Below are 21596 nucleotides of genomic sequence, written 5' to 3' on the forward strand. Positions count from 1 at the left end.
TGGATTTCTGTAGCAGGCGCGCTGAATGCTGCTAATCTATGTGTGTTGAAATAAACTGCCGGGTAAGCTGCGTCCCTGCGCAGCCAGTGCCAGACGGCCTGCTGCAAATGTACAATTTGACATGGACATCACAAAATGAAACGCTCACGTCGTTACAAGATAAGGCATGTTTGCCTTCATCAGCTCAATCACTTCAGCCCAATCTAAAAGCATGGCGCAATCTAACAAGACCACCGCGTGGCTCTGTGGACGCATATTGAAATACACAATCACGGCCTGCATGTGACTTGCTTCTCTTTCATCTTCAATATCAAACACCAAACTTACACTGCATGCAAGAAGCCTTCCAAAGCGCCAGGTCACAGCCGGGCTCCTCTAGACAGGTACACCAGGCACTCCTGGTCTGTGGCACAGAAGAGGTCCTGCCCACTGGTGGCATCCACGTCAAATGAGCGGATGCCGCTGCAGGGCTCCTCGTACAGCACAGCGCTGGGCTTCAGCTGATCAGCTGCAGAGGCTTTGCTGGGAGAAGAAGAGGGAACAGTGCCCAGAACACCACCGCTGGTGCAGAACAGCACTGACGGGTCCGCGCCGCCGGCCGCGCCGCCGAATGCCTCGTAGCCGTCAAAGTGCACCTGATCAGCAGAATCACAGAAACTTGCTGTGCGATTTCAATTATTTGGTTAATCACTTGACCTCGTTGCACCACCATTAAGTGTCAGAATCTCTGCAATTCTCGTGGCACCAGACTTTTGGGCTCTGCGAGTGTCAAAGTCTCTGCCATGTGCAGCGAAGTTCCAGCCATCCACACTGCCCGAGTCATGAACATAGTTCACGCGCAAGATCTGCGGTAAACGCCTTGTGGCATAGAGGATCAGAAGCTGAGAGATGGGTTTGAAAGGGATGAGGGCTCACCTCCCAGACTTCCCCAGAGCCGGGCTTGGGCGAGACATGCACGGTGGGCTGCGCAGTGAATCGCAGGTCCCAGACGGCCACAGTTCCCGCGCTGGCGCCTGTCGCGCACAGGTGCGGCCGCGATGGGTGCGCTGCTATGCAGTTGATCTGCCGCTCCAGCCCCTGTGTCACACCGCGGGCCATTTTGTGTGTCGCATCGCGCACGAGTGCTCTCCCACAACCCACACTTCTTGTTTGTGTGTTGAGGGGCAGCTTGTGCTTTCTGAGTGCGTTCTCAGCAGGCGGACACCATGCGGAAGCCCTGTTCTGTGTGCAACCGGCGAGATGGAGTAGGCCTGTGGCTCAGTATCTGTGTCATGAGTGCCAGCAGCACCATGCATGTCATCAAGCAGCATGGGCATCTGGGGTCCCTTCTCGGCACTGGATCATGCAATCAAATGGAGAATCACTCCAAGCAGAAATGGAAGGCACAAGCAAGATGAACATTATTTGGACGGTGCGCGCCTGTGAGGCGTCCAGTGCGGGGCTGCCTGTCAGGCCCCAGGACAGGGGGGACCTCAGCTGTGGCCTGCCCGGCCGCCGCTTGTCCCACACCTCCAAGCCCCCTTCACCACAGATCACAAACGCCTCACATGACAAGACTTGGCCGGCCAAGAACTCTTTCCCATGGTCCATCAGTGACTGGTAGTTGCATACAACAATCACTACTCAACGTGATGGAGAACATGTATTTCTCTGAACCTCAGGGCTCAAATGAGCTCAAGGTGGGGCACCCCTTCAGACGACAGAAAAGGCAGGGATGCTAAAAATGCATTGGGTGCTCGCTGCCCGCCACACCCTTGGCTCCTGGCTTTAAAAGCAAAGTGAGTGCTCAGATGCGCAAGACCTAAACAGACACCACTGAAGCTGATAGGGACTATGCAAGAGCGCACACACCTGTGGTGCCGGCACTGACAAAGGTCTGCTGGGAGGCCCATCGGACGGCCCTGTATGACGCGCTGTCCCTGGGCTCGACAAAGGGCTGCGGCGCAGAAGTGGACTCTAGCGGCACCACAAAGAGCGCGCCATCCTCCCCTGCTGACACCACCTGCCAACAGAGAAACACTCCCCTGGTGAGACTCGTGCGATGGGGTCAACTTCCGGAGCAAAAGGAGACATCTAGAAAGCAAGCCGCGTCCTTGCTTCCTGAGCAAATCAAGCAGCTCTCTCTGCACATTTCCCCATATTGTAGCCTACATTAGTCATCCGAGCTGGGAAAGCTCTGCATGACAAGCAGACAATGATTACTAAGACCGCGCAGTGAGTCCGCAAAGTGAATGTTATTAGGTGTCGTCTACCTCACGAGTTTCGGCGCAGATGTCCAATGCAGCGACTCTGCCCTGGTGCAGCGTCATCCACGGCAGCAGCTGTGCTCCCTCCATGTCACCCTCCCCTCGCACCTGTGCATGCCATATCCGCAATCTCATGAGTACGCCCAATACTAGAGAGCCCGACTCTGCGGGGGTCCAGTGGGTTGTAGACTGCCCAAATCCAAATCAAAATGTATAAATTCTGAGGGATTCTGAGCGAGATTAATGAAGATTGGAGATCTAGAATGTATCAAACTTGAGACAAAGTCCATGTGCGTACCACTCTAGTTCACATTTACAGGCTTGCCATGTCAGCATGCAGAACAATGCACAGCCTGATTGAGATGCGTTTGGTCTGCTTGTTGCCTTGTTAGCCATGCAGCCACCGCAAGAGTGCCATACACTAATTTTTTATGCATTTGCTTTGCATGTGTGGGATAAATGTTGTCCTCACCTGAATCTCGCTTGGATCTGAGCCTGGTGCTGGCGGTGATGTGAGCCTCAGCCGATGGAGGTGTCCTCTGCTTGAGCCAGCCACAATGACCAACTCTCCAGATCCCAGGTCACCCACCTGTCAGACATCAGAATACACACTCCTGACCATCTTATGTCACACAGAACATATTGCTGAGGGCCTGAACAGTTTGTTTCGAAGGTATCTCGTTGGATGTCAAGGTTCATGCGACAATGCCTAGGAGAAGACAGGATCACCTCCATGCTATTAATGCTGCCATCTGTCAGCCAGGATGCGAGCTCCTGGACCGCAGCGCCTTCAACGCTGCCCTCCTTCTGTCGCACTTGAAGATCTGCTATTGAAAGTCTATATTGCTGCATCACCAGTACAATTCATCGTCACCACGTTTGTAGGCCATGGATATCATTCCTCCATGCACATTCGATCATCACACAGTTTTACGCTGGATGTTATGGGTGAAGCCGTGGTGCACTCTGGCGCCTCTAGGGCCTCTAGGGAAGAAGGGGGAACACCAGATGCAGTTGGTGGGGCATCACAGCACCTCACCTCACTGTCTTGATTCCAATCGGCCAATGCCAACAGAGAATGTTTTACGGCTGTTCCATCTTCATCCGGAGGTCCAGCTGGTGCGAATGGTATGCTTCTCAGCACGCTTGGTTGCGTCCCCAAGAAATGTCTCGACAGATGGTTCTTGGTGTCCATTGTCTGGGGTGGTCCACGCGGCGAATTCTACAAATAGTTTGTAATAGATTGCTGTGAGATTCTATTTGTCTTTATGTGCCTACTTGTCATCCTTAAATAAAGGTACTGTTGCAGATCATCATGCTCTGCCTTGCAAAACAAAAACCAGAAAGCCGATGCGAGCTATCAGGCGCTCAAGATCAGTGATGATACTTCATAATGCTGTAGTGTTTTTGGACGCAGCTCTGCAATGCCCACGGTTTGTGCAATATTGTCACGTGCCATTGAAGCCAGCTGTTGGTGGCTCCAATTCAAACTTGCGGAGATTCCGGCATAATCCTTGGGAATGATTGATGCTGCTGTTGGACAGCAACAATTCACACATTAAAAGCACTGTACGGCAAAACAATAAGGTTTTGCTAGAGAGCTAGAACTGACGCTGCACAGACTTCAGACAGTCAGCATTACCCAGAGGCAGAATTTGGTTGGGAACGGATCCTGGACACCAAATCTGCACTATCCGACAATATTACAAGGTCTATAAGTTGTTCTGTGTTACTGCTTGATTGTCTTTTGCTCTGTGAACAGTGTAACGCCCCCATCAAAACTTCAATGCACCTAGTAAAGTGAGGACTTCACTTGATAATCACCTGTGGAATTTTAGCAACTGACAGCTAGAAAGGACATAGATTTATTTGTATACACATACGCTAGTGCTTCCTGATTCCTGATGTAAAAATATATCTACAAGAACTACAACCCAGTTTGTCATGGCAGGGTTATACTCTTGACTGAAGGGACCTTGGCCGTCAGACTCTGCTCACCAAAGCTCGAGTCGACAGTTTAAAAGACTGGAAGAGGAGGCAAAGGAGCCGTAGGCAAGTCAGAGGTCCACTAGTACTTGTATGCTGCCGCTGTCCCTGAGGCATCCCCTCATGTCACAGCTGGAAGCCCATGAATTCCGGCCTCCTGGTCACCATTTGTCAGGTGCGCATGAGCTTCAAAGCAAATCTATGCTTCAATTGTTCAGTCATTTTCGGGCACAGACAAAAGGCATGCGGCGGTGTAGATACCTAACCATGCCACCGCTGCTCTCTGAGGCTTTGCATGCTTGACTTTTCAGGTCCAGCGAGCTGCAGTGGCCGCCTGTTCTCCTTCGGGGTGATATCTGACATTCAGTACGCCAACATAGAGAATGGGTTCTCCTTCAAAAAGGTCCCACGGTACTACAGGTGCGAGCTGCTGCACAAAATCATGCCAAACAGACCTGTGGACATGCTGATGCGTTTGCGCTGCTGGGGATTGGCTGATTCTTTAGAGTTGCTCATTTGTAGCTTAGTTCTACACAGGGAAGCACTGCCAGCACTGCAGAGAGCTGTCCAGATGTGGAAGAAACGGGATGTGGACTTTGGCATCCATTTTGGTGAGCCATTAGAACCCACCTTAGTCATGTTGTCTTCAGCACCTCTTGTTCAGTCCAACATGAAGTGGGGCCCATTTGCAGCATCACCTTTTCAGCCCATCAAGAAGCACCTCTCTCTCACGCAATGGACATGAGCAGGAATGGCATGCATTGCAGGCGACATAATTGACGGCTACCACCCGAAGGATCAGTCCCTGGCCGCCCTGGATACTATCACGGCAGCCTTTGACGTGCTGGGCAAACCCCATTGGCATATGATTGGCAACCACTGCCTCTACAACCTCCCCCGCAATGTGCGCAACCTCAAGACCCCCTTCTGAAATTCAACAGTCATTGTATTCAACATGCGTCTCGTACTTGCCAGCACTCGCTCTACTCAAGACATCACATTTTTTGGGATCAGGCCCATATCGCAGGCCTGAGTTGCCTATAAAGATCCTCGTTTTGTGTGTCTGGTGGGGGAATGTTTTGGTGAGGCGCTTGGGATTGGCTCATGGGGAGGAGCGTTGCTGTGCGCAGGTGCTGAACGAGCGGCTGAACATGGGGGGACCGGGGGGCGCGAGCTACTATGCCTTCAGCCCCCACCCGGCCTGGCGCATAGTGGTGCTGGATGGCTATGATGTGTCCCTGCTGGGCTGGCCGGAGCAGCACCCACTGCACCAGCAGGCGCGGAGCATCCTGGCCGAGCGCAACCCCAACCAGGTGCGCACATGCACACCCCTGATTCTCTGATCTCAGGAACGCCATGATCAAGTTGTGACGGGTGAAGCTGAGGGAATGGCCTCTCCTGGTGGTCAGGAGTTGGAACATGCAGAATGCTGCTGACAGCGTTGTTTCTGGTGCCTCAGCGTCATGTCGTCAGCAAGTGCCCAGCATTCCCCAGCGTTGATCATGGTCTGAAGCACTGCACAGAAAGCTGGCATTGTGAGTGCACTCTCGAATTGGCTGCACTTGCCTTGTTAAAATGGCAGTCAGGCTGTTGTAGTCAGGAGGTTGGTTTGAGTGCGGTGAGCGCTTGGCAGGAGAAGAACAGCCCGGACGGTTTGGAGGGCCCCGCGCGGCGCTTTGTCAAGTTTGGGGGAGGCGCAAGCGATGCGCAGCTGGAGTGGCTGCGGCAGACGCTGGCGGCGGCGGCTGCCGGGGGCCAGCGAGTCATCCTGTGCTGCCACCTGGCGCTGCACCCTGGCACCTGCCCGGGGGCGTGCCTGCTGTGGAACTACGAGGAAGTCCTCCAAGCCTGCTGGCAGGCCGGCAATGTTGTTGCCACCTTCTCTGGCCATGCGCATGAGGTGCTGCACTCTGCCTTTCCTTTGTTGTCCCCCAAGAAAAATGAGCACGTTGACATGTTTTCTCAGCATGCAGGCCTTTGACATGTGAGTGGCACCTGATGCTGTGGGAGCTGCCGTACCGCACCTTTCCTGATGTGCAAACGCACCAGGCTCTATCATCTGGCACACCTGCGGATCCGACATGGCTCAAGGACTTTGGAGGTGGCTTGTGAAGTGGCTTGAAACCAAGGGCTTGTGGCTTGTAGCTTCACACTGCAGTGCATATTTAGTCCGCCCAATCTAGAGGAGCACCTGAGAGATATGGCCTGCCCAAATTCAAACCCAGCTGCACAACGAGGGGCTGGGGAGCTCATCACAATAGCATAGTTAACTCAACGTAGAGAGTAGGAAGCAAGCGCATATATGCGGACCACTCTAGTTGCTGGCTATATTTGAGCAGAGACGGTGGGGTGCAGGATGGCTATGCGGTGGATGAGCATGGAGTGCACCACCGGGTGCTGAGCGCAGTTGTGGAGACAGCTCCCGGGCGCGACTGCTTTGGCATCATCAGCGTGTTCAGCGACCGGCTGGAGCTGCAGGGCTTCGACCGGCTGGCCTCTGCCACCATGCAGTTTTGCGCAGAGTTTTGCGCAGAGCCTGCGGATAAGGAAAATAAGGAGCAGCAGCTTCTTGGATGTGCCTCCCAGCCAAGCACTGTGGCATCGTGAGGATCGTTAGAGTATGCTTGGACAGTGTACGGAAAGATGCTCAACTTTCAGCTGATTACTGCGGTCTTAGAGAGTACTGTGCCATTCATTGAGAGCATCAACAAGTTTCAAAACCCATTCCGTCGACCAGTTGCAACTTCGGTGTTCCTAGTGGGCACTTTAGCATCTATTTGGTTAGGCATAGGGGCTACCTTGCCTATTGACGGTATTTTTGCATCGCTCTAGCAAATTCATTGAGGACAGGTATCAAATTGCAGCTCTGTGTCAAACCCCGCATGCAGCTGACTGTCTTCTTGGGTGCATGCTCCGATCATGTCACCCTCTTTTTTTCTTAATGCAAAACTGGGAAACAAGGGCTAGCCAAACAAGGGCAGCGCTGTCGATGCGGCTGTACTATTTAGAAGGGAATTTTGACTTGCTAAGCTGCTGAATAACCTGCAACTTTCACCACTCGCTCTTGCTTTCCATTGTCCTGCCTTAGGGTCCAGAGGACTCCATTGTGTTCGGAAACCCCAACCTTGTGCGTACATACTATGTAAGGGCCCGGATCGTTTTTAAGACAGCATTTGGCTGAGGCCTCAGCCTAGGCATGACTTACCTTTATTACTTTCAGCAGCTGTCACTGTGGTGGTGCTATTCTTCAAAATACCGGAGAAGTACAAACCAGTAATAGCCTGCCTAAAACACGTGCAGTAAGGGTGGATCAGCAGTAAACCTACCCCCAGAAGTCCACTGCCCAATCGTCAAGGGTATCGACCCCAGCTCGCCAAGGGAGTTGCCGTGCCTAAGGGCGGGGTATGACGTCAACAATCTGCAAATTCTTGGACAAATCTTCATTTGGGAAGGATTTTGGTTGTGTTTTTCGGGGTGAAAACATTCTTTATTTCGCGATCCTTGCCTTCGCCTCTCCGTTGCACATAATTCATGTGGCTCGCTTTGGTCAGGTGAAGGATCTATATAAATTTCACCGAGCATGCTGAGGTCCATACTCAACCAAGAGCATGGATTGTGTTGATCTTACGGTAGCAACAGAAAATGAGGAATACCATGACCCAGCGCGACGTCTTCAACAAGTAAATGCCGAGCTGCTGGAGGTGATCACGCCTTTCAATGGGAGCTTCAGTACCTGCTCGAGTCTGCTGTTCCAGATTGCTGTTGTGGTTAAGTTCGAAGCCCATAAAGTGCATCACAATTCTATGTGTCTTCCTTCTCGATGTCGATGCGGTGCTGTGTCACTTGCCTCAGGCAGAACAGGAAATTGAGACCCTGCTGGGAAGACAGCGCAACTTGTTGGAAATAAAGGAGAAGCTTTCGGAACAGATTGCCGCAGATCAACGCGCCCCCAGAACAGACTGGCAAAGCCAGTTCTCTTGGGATGGCCAGGTTCAGGGTGTCCTGGAGGAAACCTTCAAGCTCACTGACTTCAGGTATTGTGCCCATTGCAGTATCCAGCTCTCGATAACTCCAGCTTCTAAATTCGCAGTGAACTTCCACGCAATGACATTTGGGATCTCGGTGCTAACATGCCTGGCCTGCAGGCCACATCAGCATGAGATCATCAATGCAACGCTGCAGGGCAGGGATGTTCTCTGCTTGATGCCCACAGGTAAGTTTGCTTGAATTACAGAAGAGGCCGTCTGCATTCTGCAGCTCACCCACAAAAGTCCTTTCCTTTCCTGCCACTGGCGCAGGACCTCAGTTCTGTCTCAATTTCAGCAATGCCGAGTTTTGATATGTTGGTGGGTCTGTGGAAACAGGTGGTGGCAAAAGCCTGTGTTACCAGCTGCCTGCGCTTATCAGTGGAGGCCTGACTCTCGTTGTCAGCCCCCTGCTGTCTCTCATCCATGACCAGGTGAAGGAGGCCAACGAGCTTGCACTCATACTAAGAGAATGTGAGCGCCTAAGTGTATCATCTGGCAGAATAAAGAATGACTCTAAACAAATGGCAGCAGACATGATTAATTGCTGCTGAGGGAGCAAAAGCATTGCAGGTACTGGGTCTTCGCAGTCTTGGCATCCCAGTAATTTCTCTCAGCAGCCTCACTCCCAAAGAGGAGATCACTGCAGCATATAAGCAGATGGACTCAGATACCGACATCCGCTTTGTGTATGGTGCGCCATCAAGTTGACCTCCATTCATGTATTTTTGAGCTTCAGCATCCCTTGGACTGCAACCCAGTAACACGAATGGGCAATGCCTCGGGGTAGATTTAGTTAATCATTACTAAGCGTGTTTCCTCTCAGCACTGCAGTGACCCCTGAGCGAGTGGTCAGTGCCAAGCGCTTCATGTCAAAACTGGAGAAGCTTTACAAGGTCAGTCTTCTGCCATTTCTGCGCGAAAAGCATTCTGCATGAGCTATTTGCTGTGACATTTGCTCATCAGGCAAGAATTCTATCAAAGTTCTGAAGATCTGCATTGCCCACAGGCAGGAAGATTGACACGCATTGCCATAGACGAAGCACACTGCTGCTCACAGTGGGGCAATGACTTCAGGTGCCTGCTCATCTCCTTGGCGCCCAAATATCATTGGACAAATGCCATGCATCACCTATATTTCAGAAGGGAAGATGCCCTTAGTCAAGGATGAATGAACCACCTGCCCGCCACATACCAAATGGCATGTGTGACACGGTGAAAACAGCACAGGAGGAGTTGACTTGAGCTTTGGGCAGCGCAGGCCTGATTACAAGAAGCTGGGAGTGCTGAAGCAGCAGTTCCCTGAGGTGCCAATCCTGGCGCTGACAGCCACCGCAACAGACCTGGTGTGCCAGAGCATAAAGGACATTCTGCGCATCAGCGCCTGTGAATTTTTTCGCTCCTCTGTGGACCGACCGAACCTCTACTGGACGGTGCGCAAAAGCCGTTCTTCCTGCAGAATGTTAAGCCGGTACGGCCGGTACCTCCTTTTAGTTACAGTATATTGTATGTGCATGCTGACGCCACCCACTTGTCATCTTGGCGAAGGCATCGCATGCGTGAGAAGACACTGTGTGTTGATGAGCAGGTGAGGCAGAAGCCAGCGAAAGCAGAGGATGTAACGGCCGACATGATCGCCTGGATCAGAGGCAACTACCGTCTGACAGACTGCGGAATCGTGTACTGCCAGACTCGCAAGGTGGACCCTCCTGCCACCTTTCAATCATTCTTCTGGTTGAATAAGTCACAACCTATTCGACAGAGACATCAAAGTATTTGCCTTCGAATATTTTACGGGAATAGGCCACTCAGAAGTGCCAAGGATATGTTGGGAGGGGCTAAGCTAGATGGTGGGATGCAGGAGAGCGAGAGCCTGGCTGCTGAGCTGCGGCAGCAGGGCATGCGCGCAGCCTGCTACCATGCTGACATGGCCGCTGGTGTCAGGGAGGCTGTGCACAGCCAGTGGAGCGCAGGTGCATGCTCCTTTCTGTGACATCAATGCGCCGCCAAATGTCAGCCATTTCTTTCCCCTAAGTCGGCCCAACTGCCTTGGAAAAACCATCCTTTATCTATTTAGTTTTCTCACAGTGAACATAGAAACTCTTAAGAGTATCGTTGGCTTGGTGAGCGGTGCAGGTGAGGTGCAGATCTGCGTGGCCACGGTGGCGTTTGGCATGGGCATCAACAAGCCAGACGTGCGCTTTGTCATCCACCACAGCCTCTCCAAGAGCGTCGAGAACTACTACCAGGAAGCAGGTCAGCATCCATTCAACTATCCACACAGGTCCCTTGCTTACTTCTGACTGCGCATCTGCAACTTGCTCTTGCCATCCTGACAAGCAACAGTCACTCGAATGTTCCCAGGTTTGGATCCAATCTCAATTGATGCGCAATTGCGACATGCCACTGGCTGCATAAGTTGCTGCATCTGAAGCAACAGTCACATGACTCGGGGGCACTTCGGCCCATTGATCTTGGATGTTATACTGGGCACTGACTCTGAGAGTTTGAATCAGGCAACGGAACAGCCCTAATCTGGCAGGAAGCAATGTCAGGTAATTGACCAACTGACATGCTGGGCGCCTGGCATGTCACGTGTATCAGGGAGGGCCGGGAGGGACGGCGAGCGCGCGGTGTGCATGCTGTACTACCGATTTGCGGACGCGCTGAAGCAGGCGGCCATGGTCAGCTTCGAGCCCGGCTGGGAGCAGCGCCTGGGCGCCATCATGCGCTACGCTGCCGCCTCCTCCACCTGCCGAAGGAGCCTCATCTCCCGGTGTGCCCCGTCACCAAACACAGCGCCTCCCACGATACCAGTACTCTGTCAAAGTGTCACTCCTCGACAGAGAGCGGGATGCTCAACGCAGGATCTGCCTGACATTCGCAAAGTTCCTTCACCATCGTGATGTAAGCAAGGGAGTATTGAAGTTCTAGTAAGCCCCTTGAAGTAAGCTAGATCCAGGGGCTTGCACACCGTTGTGTGCACTCAGTGAGCCTCCATCCCAAACGGTGTGAGATGTGTTTCTCCAAGGATCTATGGATGTTTTGCGCGTGTTCAGGCATTTTGGCGAGGCGCCCGCAAAGTGCCACGCGATGTGCGATTGCTGCGCCCAGGCGGGCAGTGGCGCGGTGGCCGAGCGGCGGGGCGTGACGGATGCGGCCGCGGCCGTCGCGCGCACGCTGGCCGACTGGCCGGCAGCCGAGAAACGCGCCACCCTCCTGCAGCTCATCGACCGCTGGCGCGCCAGCAAGGCACGTTGTCAAACAACTCCAAGTTAGCATGACATTCTCTGGATACAGAGTGCAACTGCTTAGCTGAAATGATTGCTTGAAACAGGGCTTACATCCATGAATTTTGTGATCATTGCTCCTTTCTTCGCGGGCCAGTGGGAGTAATAAAAGCTCCAAGATCTTGAGACTATGGTAAGATGCTTGATCAGCAATAGGATTGCAAATTCCGTGCGCCTCTGGTATGCTCTTTATGGCCTACTGTGTGCTTCCGGTCACGCTTTACGTTCATCAGTTCTCAGTTATGGATCAAAGCGTGGGTTTTGCTGACGGGCAGGTTGCGGCAGATGCCAAGATTGGCAAGGGGATGTCCAGGGACGACAACGAGCGCGTCATCGCGCAGATGGTCTACGATGGGTACATCCAGTTTGACTTTGGGTACACTGCCTACGCAACGAATTCCTACCTCAAGGCGACACAGCAGAGCTCCCAGCTTCTCCAAGGTGTGATGCTCTGTCCCATTTTATATTACCTGCTCCCTTCAAGAAGGGAAAAGTGATTACCTACAGTGATTGCTCGCTTGTGGGATGGGATTCAGATGCGAAAAATCTCTGGATTTTTGTATGCATGGGCTGAAAGCGCATGATTTGGTGTGGCAACAGGCAGGAGGAAGGTTCACATGGAGTGTGTAGCAGCAGAAGCTCCAGCGGCAGCTTCCTGCTTGGAAGTACAGCAGCAGGAGAATGAGAAGCAGGCAGATCACACTGCAGGAAAGCTGCAGCGCAGCAGCAAGAAGCAAAAAGTTGCGCCCATGCCTGAGTCAGCAATTGATGGGGCTGAGAAGGAGCCGGCCTCGCAGCGCAGGAGAGGGGCTGTGCAGCCACAAATAGGCGAAGGAGTCCGTATGGAGAGCGTGTCTGATGACGATTTTGAGTGAAAAATACTGACCAGAGCCACACAACGTAACTGCTAAGAGCAGCAAATGCCACGCACAACAATGGAAGCTCACGCCAGTGACCATGGCAGCCATGTGCTAGTGGCACTGCTGGCAATCACTTTACTGACATGTCCTAATTAATAACACCTTGTGAGATATCATCATGATAATTATCATGATTAAGTGATGTCAACAGCCATTGACACCATGATGGTGGCTAGTTTTGAGCCCAAAGTGAGTTCACATACGGGGTTTTTCAATAAGTTAAGCATGCTGAATCACTGTCATCCTGATGCCTTCAATCTTATCAAAATTGGATTGCTTGGGCCCATCATGATCAGGCATGCAAAATTTGAAGCCTACACAGGCGGTCCGCAATTGTCCACTCATTACGTCAGACCAGGCTCTCTGCCGTGAGGCTTGCCGACACATCGCACACCGTTGCGAACTCAAGCCGACATGCTTTATTATCCCGAAGCCGGCATCTTCTAGCAGGAGACTTCTACGTTATGGTGAGTGCAATCATCCCCCGGTGATGCCTCTTCTCGCAGCTTCCCGACCAGATCCTGCTCACACGTGAGAAAGCGAGTTTGCGCAGCAGGAAAGCTCAACACATCCGGAGTTAATTGTGATTATCGTCTTGATGCCGTTTTGAGGACATTCCGATGTTTTTGTTGTCGCTTTGCAAGGAAAGCGTCGCAGCATGGGGCGCAGCATGCCCAGAGCTAATGTAACAATGAATCCTCATTGGGTGTTCTTTTGTTTCTTCTTCTAAAGTCTATCTTAAAATTTGGCGCTATCGTGGGTGTCACATAGAAGATCTGCCTGAAGAGGATTGTTTTGCTCTCCATCTTGCTCTTTGAATGCTGAGCCTCAGCGAGGTGTCATGCTTTGCAGGCGATTGGCGCGACTCTCGCGTGGGTTGCACCACGAGTAATCTGGGTAGCTGCTCTGGTGGTCTTCGTGGTATGGGTACAGAAGTACGGCTACGGATTCAAGTATTCTGAGGGAGACATCCCATCCCTGATGAGCCTCCACTATCTCTTTATGTTTCTGGCCTTCCCCGTCTTCATGACGGAGGCGATCCTCTCCTATCGAGTACCGCTGATCACCTTGGGAAGTCGAAGGTAGCGTTCCTAGCATTTTGCCCTGCTTGATTTATGCTTCAAAGCTTGTTCTCTTCAGCCTGCCTGTTGCCCCGTTTCTGTAGATGGTGTCTGTGACTCCACCTATTGATCAGACATGCCCTTCTACCTGCAGTGCGATCAAGTACCTGCACGCAACGCTGCACAGCTTGTCGGGGGTCTTCATCATTCTAGGACTGGCCTTCGTCGAGAAGTTCAAGGTGACCAGCACAGAGAGGCACTTCTTCAGCCTGCACTCGTGGGTCGGCATCACAGCCATCGCCCTGTATGTGGGGCAATACGCGGCAGGTGTGCGCACAGTTCACATTAACAAACTTTTTATGCGTCGCGCACATGGCTGAACATTGCCAGTTCTGCGCTGACTCAATGCAAATGACCAAGAAGACAATGAGGCCTGTCATTTTTGTCTCGCCGGCAGTGAGATGCAGGCATCCTGTCAAAGGCATTCGTTGTCTAGCAAATTAATCTTCTAGCATGGATGCAGGGCTGTACATCTACCTGGTGTCACAATGGCCGCCAGAGGCAAAGGCAAATTTCTACAAGATCCACCGCTACTTGGGGGCGCTTACGCTGCTGACAGGCTTCACTGCCATCCTGCTGGGCATATTGGAGTGCCAGACCTTCTTCCTGTGGTCCACTGGACTGGAGACATTCTTCTCCCCGGCTGCCTACTCTGTGGGGTCCATGCTGCAGCCCCTGCTGGGCTACTTGCTGTTCCTGCTCGCAGCCTCTGTCATGCTGCAGTTTGTGGTCTTTGAGGATCAGGCAATTCCTGCTCCCAAAAGTGTCAAGGTCACAGCCGTCTAGCTCTTCCTCCTAGGTGCACATGAGCAGCACATTGCCTGCAACGCTCCTTTCTGGCCAGGGCACAGTGGGCTGAGGATGCATGCAGGGGATATTTTGTGCTGTCTGGGACCTGCTTGCCTCCTTCAGTGTTATCCGCTTCTTGTAGGCTCCAAAGAAATTTTGAGAGTCTAGCCTGTCAGATCTGCTAGAATTTGTCAAGGCTTGTCAGAGTTCTCAGACACATGTATGGGCCCATACATGGACCCGGGTCCATGGGGTTTCTGCTCTGGTTTCATTTGCCAGTGCGCCTCTTGAAGTGGCATGGAAGTGTGTCTGAATTGGGGTTTTAGAATGCTTGCTTTTGCATCCTTTGCCACTTTATTATTATTCTGCATGCTTCAATCGGAGAAGTATCGTGCCTAGAAGGGAGATTTAATTGAACCAATTAATTACCAGGCCTCTTAGCATGTGTCAATATTCTTTTTGGGATCTGCTTGTGCTCCTGAATTCCTCTTGAAATAGATTTGTGTTGGGTGACCTGAGGTTATCATGAGCTCAATATTAAAGACCACCATCTGTATATACGCTAAAACTTTTGAGTGAGTTGCCTGTGCCTTGGCTCACGTGCGATAGGTTAATTGGGTTTTGGGTTTCTCAATCAATTGTGTTATGGGAGATTTATGCAATAATGGTGTGATGACAAAATGGCACTGGCGACAGGGCATATTCTTGATGATCTCTGCATGTACATGCAGTATCAATTGCAATATACGGGATATATTCGACGATTTCTCTCTGCATCTCTTGCTGCAAGATACAGTACTCTTGACAGACAGACTATAATGAATATCAATTGGACTACCACCAGGTCTGTCTTGCCATATCACAATTTCCAGGGACAGATCCAAATGTCTTCCCATTCGTCTCCCAAGGTACCACGTGCGTTTGGCGGGAAATACGAAGGGGGGGCTATTCTTTTCCTAATTCTCCCTGTTCCTCTCGCAAATACCAAATCGGAGAAGTTGAGAACATACTGCTTGCCTAAGGAATGAGACGAAGCTGATGCGAGCATGCGATCTTAAGCCTCACGCTCTTCATTAATCGTCCATTCAGGGCTACATACAACTCTGCAGACCGATATACTTTCGCAGTAGCTTTGTCATGGTAAGAGAAAGAAATTGAGCAACATTGTCGACGATAAAAGTTATCATGAGAAGGTTGCTGGGCAGGAATATTGATAGGTCTAATATCCAAGATTGACCCCTTTCTCAGAATCACACACTGCCTTGGAACCTGCCAGAGACGCAAATATGAGGGTTGGAGGTCCAAAATCGGCACCTCAGACACGAAGGGGTGGATTCAGAGGGCAGAGAGGCAGGAAGCCAACGGTCAGCAGCCCATCCAGCAGCCAAGCAAAGGACGACATCGTGATTGATTTCAATGATGATGGCGACTCTGTCAGCGAGGTGTGATACTGCAAATCCAATGTTTTCCAAATCTGGATTGATTGTTCTGCCTGATATGACAGCAGAGATTTTCAAGCACACTGATGAAACACACCGTGTTTTTAACAGGACACGGAGCAGCAGAAGTTCAGAGCGCCAGCCAGGAAGCCATCCCCAAAGAAGGCTCCAGGCATTGTAAAAAGGAGGGGCTCCCCGCGGAAGGCAGTGGTACAATGCCGGCAGGCACTGGCGCAGCAGGGAGAGAGGAGCAGACAGGGCCCTTCAGAGGCAGCATGCAGCACCCCAGCTGCCATGAATCCTGGCAGCCCCGCTATTGCTGGCACCTCAGACAGGGCAGAGGGACAGCTGGCCTCCCCAGAGGCGCTGACGAGGCTTGCTCTGGCAGAGCGATCCGCGGCCGGCCCTGCTTCAACATCGGGCCAAGAAACCCCTGCACTGCCGGCGGGCTTGCAGCAACAGGCTGCCATGCAGGCACAGAGGTCAGCCACTAGACCTGCCTTTTCTCTACCTCAATCCTTTTGCCATCAAGCTTCCTCTGTCCCACATTGGCCACAGTATAGAAAAGAGGCCTGCCTTCTGGTTGCTTTCTTGCCGACAGGATTGACCCATAGATTTTACCCTGTCGGGGACCTGCGTTCCTATTTCCTAATTCCACAGGAGAGAACCAATGCAGGAGGGGCTTTTCAAGGAAGCAGGAGTTTCCTTTAGCGTTCTCAGCCTCACAGGCGCTGTGTGCTTGGGCAGACTGCTGCGGCGGAGGCTGCTGGATCCGCAGGGGGCAGGCATGGCGCTGCGGCCGGAGCTGGAGGCAGCCAGGGCAAAGCTGTACAAGCAGCTGAGCACCACCGTGGAGCGCCCGGGCGCCAACACCTCCTACCTCATCATCGGCGCGCGTGGTACCGGCAAAACCCTGGTCGGGCCCCCCATCAATACCCCCAGAAATTAGTCTGCCAACCCCTGTATCACTCTGACTCTGGCCGTTCAGCCCCTGTCCAATGGAGATTGGGTGTGTCGGAAGGCATGTGTGCTTTGCGCATGCCAGTGAGGTCATTCAGTGCACAGGTTGCACGCTATGCCGCCATTCTACCGGGTGTGAGCTGCTCTGTCAGGCGAGCCAGCCCTCCACAGCACACTGGATCCAGGGGAAAAACTCAAGACCCCGTGCCAGCAAGAATCGCTTGCAACCTAGCATCCTTCGGGGCAGAGAAGGGGTCATCTGGCTGAGCTTGGTGCACGGGAGCAGGCATCATGCAGGGTCAGAGTGCATAATGACAAAGCATGCATGCATGTGGCGCCAGATGGCGGAGCGGACAGTGGGGGAGCTGTGCGCAAAGTACAACACAAATCCGGACAGCCCTGTGGTGGGAGTGGTGCGGCTGAGCGGCCTGGTGCACAGCGCGGACCGCGTTGCCTTCCGCGAAATCGCCCGGCAGTTGTGCGAGTGAGACACCTGTCACACCCCTCTTTGCCCTGTGGTGTGTGGTTAGCCTGGCAAGGCCAGAATGGATTACTGAGAGGAGCTTCCTCAGATCATTAGTTGGTATCCATTGCAATTTTCACATCAATAGGCACCTCCCTGCTCTGCGTGCTGTAAGAGGTCATTCCGCTTACTGAAGGCCAGGGGATTGCAGTGGCACTGTAGAGCATGAAAAGTGTGTTGAGGGGTTGGTGCTGTGCAGGGCCTTCAATGTTAGCTTCAGCCGCGCAGCTTCACTGGGAGACAACCTGGACTTCCTGCGGGACATGCTCAAAGAGCTGCGCAAGTAAGCATGGGGTCCCACTTGCCACGCCTACAAACAACCTTCCTGCTGACACTGACACGGTCAGCCGTCCTGCATTAAGCCTGGATTGTAGGTGCGCTGATGCATGTCGACTTTGTGTGATAGGGGCCACAAGTCGGTGGTGTTTGTGCTGGACGAGTTTGACCTGTTTGCCAAGCCGGTGAAGCAGACCGTGCTCTACAACCTGCTCGATGCCCTGCAGGCCTCCAACATCCAGGTTGGGCCCCTAACTCGCCTCAAACTGCCCGTTTCAAACTGCCCCTTCCTGTGACATACGGCTCCAAACCCCAACTTCAACATTTAAATCACAGAAATGTATGACATCTATTTTGCAAGGCTGCTGTATGAATGCTAGATCTACACACCTTGATATGTGCCTGACTGAACCGTGTACCTTCCTGGCACAAGTTGACATTCGCCGCTGAAGACTCACAACCAAGTTCAATGCTCCCATATGCATGCTAGAGTTGAACACCTTTCCATTAGACCTGATCGAATCGCGTACCTTCCTGCACAAGTTTATGTCTGGCGCTGACGTCTTAAGAGAGCATTCATCTGATCTTCAAATTCAAATATTAAGAAAGGATGTGCGCACATGTGCAGGCGGCGGTGGTGGGACTGAGCGCGCGGTTCGATGTGATGGAGATAATGGAGAAGCGGGTCAAATCGCGCTTCAGCCACCGCCGCGACATCGTGCTGGAGCTGGACGCGGCCGGCTTTGAGCATCCGCACAGCGGCGTCCCCTCCCTCCTCGCCGCCATGCTGGCGCTGCCGGTGCGGATCCTGCTGCTCTGGCCTTTTTCTGGCACTTGTAATGCAGTGTGTGCCATTATGTCGTTATTTCGCCTGCGTTGGGCGCCTTGAGCACTCAAGATCAAAGCCACCTGCATTGCCGAATGCTCTCATGACCTGTCTTCCCTATGACAGGTTGGAGGCAGTTGCTTCAGCAGTGAGTTTGGTTGTTCTGCTGATCCGAAGTGGATAAGTAGAGGGGAGTGGGAAGTTGCTATTGGGGATGAAAGGTCCAGAGGGGACGTATGATGAATGGGCAGTACTTGGACAAACTTTGAACAGGCGTATGTGGTGCCGCAGGAAGAGGGTGCCTCGCCTGAGGCACCATGCACAGCTTTTGCCAGGGGCTGGAACAAATCGCTGCATGCGGCACTGCAGGACTCGGCCCTGCTGGCAGAGCTGCGACTTCTGTTTGACAAAGGCACGTACCCATGCACTCTTGCAAGCACCCATAGACGTCCCAGGATTCCCTGCACCCGCAAACTTGCAAGGCCCTGAGCCTGTTCAGAGTGCTTGCGGAGAGATCAGATGAGGTTAGCGCCACCTTCTGGTGTGATCCGACGCAGCACAACTTGGGATGTGCCGTACTGAACAGATGCGATGAGGCAATTGTGACATACGCATAGGCAATCCGAACATACAAGAGCTGTAACAGACCGATGATGAGCATCTTGCCTGGGTTGATACACCAAGGTGGGGTGTGAGGTGTTACGGGTGTTGCGCAGGGCTGGGGACGCCTGCAGACCTGGCGCAGATTGCACTGGCGGCGGTGATGCGCGCCGGGCGAGAGCCGGGGGCGCCGCAGCTGCACTGCCTCACAGCCGCCGTCGCAGCCGCGCAGCACCGATCCCAGGCATGCCGCTTGTGCTCTCTTCCTTGTCTCCCTTGTGCCTTAACCTCTTCTTCACTCAGATCTCGAGTCCATGCCGGACTTTGCAAGAAAACAGGAGACATACACAAGCTGCTTTGACCCTCAGGCTCTGATGCTTTCCAGTTGTGCCCTACCTTCCTTTGTGTTTCCCACAATTCCTGGTGAACGGTGTATACCCCAGACTGACTTCGCCGGCCCTTTCCATGAGAGCTGCAAAGCATTCAGCCATCAAATACCTGTGCCTCTTATGTGACAATGGACGATCTCAGTGGCTGACAGTGTCTGACCCCACGTCCAAAACATGACCTCAGATGAACACATCCATGCCGGCGCATGCGCAGGTGGATGCGGTGGCGTCGCAGGGAATCCTGGAGCTGTATGTGCTGGTGGCGGCGCTGCGGCTGCACCGGCGCGGCTACGAGCGCGTCAACTTCGAGCTGCTGTGGGCCGAGTACGCCAAGACGGCCGGCATGGGCCACGCCGATGTCTACAGTAAGCCGGCCGCCGCGCGCGCGTTTCAGCGCCTCCTCGACGCCGCCCTCCTCGTCTTCACCGATGCGCGGTGCGTGCCGGCACCCCGCATCACATCGCCTTCAATTATCTTAGAGCTGATCCGAAGCCTGTTTCTAAGTTTATCATAGTCAGCGCCCGTCATGGCATCCAAGAACTCAGAGATGTATGTGGGTATCTCTTAACAGAATATGGCCAGTGATGGCAATTCATGGCAAACTCTCGCTGGCCTCTTTACATCTTGCTTTGTCCGCATTGGTTGCATTCTGTGCGTCGGTACTCCCCGCTTATATGCTTGATTTTATCAGGCTGTGGCCTTTAATGACTCTACTGGCCAATGATGAAGGGCTCTTTGTCCCTCCAAGCAGCTTGTACGAAAGAGGACTTCTGCAGCAGGTGTTCATTGTCGGCTGTGCTGCATTTGCTGCACTTTGGCCCTGCTCCTGCGCACATGCTGTTCCTGCTACCTCGCATCACCAAAATGCGCGGTTGTCACGGCAGGTCGGAGCGGCGAAGCGGGCTGTGGGAGTTTTCAGGTGTCGTGGCGCGAGTGGAGGAGCCGGAAGTGGCCCTGGCACTTCAGCAGCGAGGGCAGTGCCCTCCGCTGCTCAAGAACTGGCTGGCCAAGGACATTGTCCACGTTGGCTCCTATGCTGACGAGTAAGCGGCTAAAAGGAGCGCACTCAGTGTGACATGGAAGTCCTGAAGTCAGATATGTATTTCTTTAGTAACCAGACAATCTCTAGGTAGATTTAAGCTTATTACAGCATGCATATCAGAAGTGACAGTGGGAACCAGTGCGGGGCACTGCATAAGGAATGATTTTGGCTGTGGTCACTAGGTGATTGGGGATCTGCTAGCATGTAGTCCCAGTATGCAGATGTCACATGATGCAAAGAGCATATTTTGATCCTGAAGCTAAGGAGGATGTGTACTAGGAATATGAGAGCATCACATGCACAAGTAGCCACAAGGTTCAAACATGCCGTGATCACAGTGTTCACAATACAGAATGATCAAGATGCCTGCCACAAGGAGGCTTGACAGCAGCTGCTGCGCAGCACGCCCCTAGCTAGGGTGACACCGCTACGCGAGACGCAAATTTTTTTAGTTTAGACTTGCAGATTTACCTGAACCTAGATTATGCTCAGGATCCGCCAATTGGCAGTCAGGTGTACACTTATGGCAAAGATCCACAGATGTATATTGCTCTAGCTAAGAATGAACGTGCTACTCAATACTGATGCAAGAGTAATACTGCCAACCACCGCAGTCCCTATTGTTGGCCCCACCACAGACTTCGATATTCACACATTCTTGGCTTCTAGAGATCCATGCGCACATCTTCACAGAGCCGCCGCCACTTTGCCGCCTCAGCCTGCACAGGGGGCAAGAGAGCAGGACTCATGTCTATACGCACACAGCAATTCTTCTCTTCAAACCAGAAATGAAATACTTCAAACGTGACGTTCCTCCTTAGTCATGACGTCAACAATCGGTCCGTGTCAGCATTGCATTGGATCAGTGCCAGAGTCAATTTCTGATGTCATCCTTGTCAGATAAACAACGCAAATGGGCGTGCAGGAGGGGTGGGTGCGTGCTGCAGTCACATGCGACATCACACAGCTTGCTGGTTGTGACAATATGTGAAGAGTGAGTGATCACCTGTGCCGCCGCGAGGGCCTCCTGCTGCTGTGCAAGGGCCCCATCCAGCGCCTGGGCATGGCGAGCCTGCACCACACGCGTTTTGAAACCTGTCCATGCATGCATGCGCGAATGTCCAGGCATGCTGGTATGACCCAGGGTTGTATGCATTGCTATCT

General features: G+C 52.7%; 5 protein-coding genes across 5 annotated transcripts; 3 read left to right on the plus strand and 2 right to left on the minus strand.

Moving 5' to 3' along the window:
- Positions 1-359: 359 nt before the first annotated feature.
- COCSUDRAFT_40276 (hypothetical protein) lies at positions 360-3441 on the minus strand (the record flags this gene model as incomplete). The annotated part of the gene is made up of 7 exons (XM_005650612.1): positions 360-635; positions 916-1126; positions 1472-1520; positions 1852-2002; positions 2253-2354; positions 2719-2835; positions 3286-3441. The coding sequence occupies 7 exons, from the start codon at positions 3439-3441 to the stop codon at positions 360-362; spliced, it is 1062 nt and encodes a 353-aa protein (XP_005650669.1).
- A 1086-nt stretch (positions 3442-4527) lies between these two features.
- COCSUDRAFT_12655 (Metallo-dependent phosphatase) lies at positions 4528-6839 on the plus strand (the record flags this gene model as incomplete). The annotated part of the gene is made up of 6 exons (XM_005650613.1): positions 4528-4652; positions 4770-4843; positions 5000-5136; positions 5363-5545; positions 5866-6132; positions 6588-6839. 6 exons carry the CDS (start codon positions 4528-4530, stop codon positions 6837-6839), a joined length of 1038 nt encoding a protein of 345 aa, XP_005650670.1.
- Positions 6840-8336: 1497 nt separating this feature from the next.
- On the plus strand, positions 8337-12044 carry COCSUDRAFT_12711 (ATP-dependent DNA helicase; the record flags this gene model as incomplete). The annotated part of the gene is made up of 12 exons (XM_005650614.1): positions 8337-8445; positions 8597-8691; positions 8831-8951; positions 9092-9153; positions 9267-9334; positions 9519-9690; positions 9846-9956; positions 10119-10230; positions 10394-10513; positions 10862-11033; positions 11317-11516; positions 11833-12044. 12 exons carry the CDS (start codon positions 8337-8339, stop codon positions 12042-12044), a joined length of 1554 nt encoding a protein of 517 aa, XP_005650671.1.
- A 2315-nt stretch (positions 12045-14359) lies between these two features.
- COCSUDRAFT_32494 (hypothetical protein) lies at positions 14360-15136 on the minus strand. The gene has a single exon (XM_005650615.1). It carries the CDS (start codon positions 14746-14748, stop codon positions 14569-14571), a length of 180 nt encoding a protein of 59 aa, XP_005650672.1. The 5' UTR covers positions 14749-15136; the 3' UTR covers positions 14360-14568.
- A 974-nt stretch (positions 15137-16110) lies between these two features.
- Positions 16111-20437, plus strand: COCSUDRAFT_40278 (hypothetical protein; the record flags this gene model as incomplete). The annotated part of the gene is made up of 10 exons (XM_005650616.1): positions 16111-16298; positions 16564-16732; positions 17118-17260; positions 17499-17582; positions 17706-17817; positions 18204-18374; positions 18693-18817; positions 19118-19256; positions 19605-19825; positions 20170-20437. The coding sequence occupies 10 exons, from the start codon at positions 16111-16113 to the stop codon at positions 20435-20437; spliced, it is 1620 nt and encodes a 539-aa protein (XP_005650673.1).
- Between the last annotated feature and the right edge of the window lie 1159 nt (positions 20438-21596).

This window comes from Coccomyxa subellipsoidea, assembly GCF_000258705.1.
Source record: "Coccomyxa subellipsoidea C-169, whole genome shotgun sequence".
Classification (NCBI taxonomy): domain Eukaryota; kingdom Viridiplantae; phylum Chlorophyta; class Trebouxiophyceae; family Coccomyxaceae; genus Coccomyxa; species Coccomyxa subellipsoidea.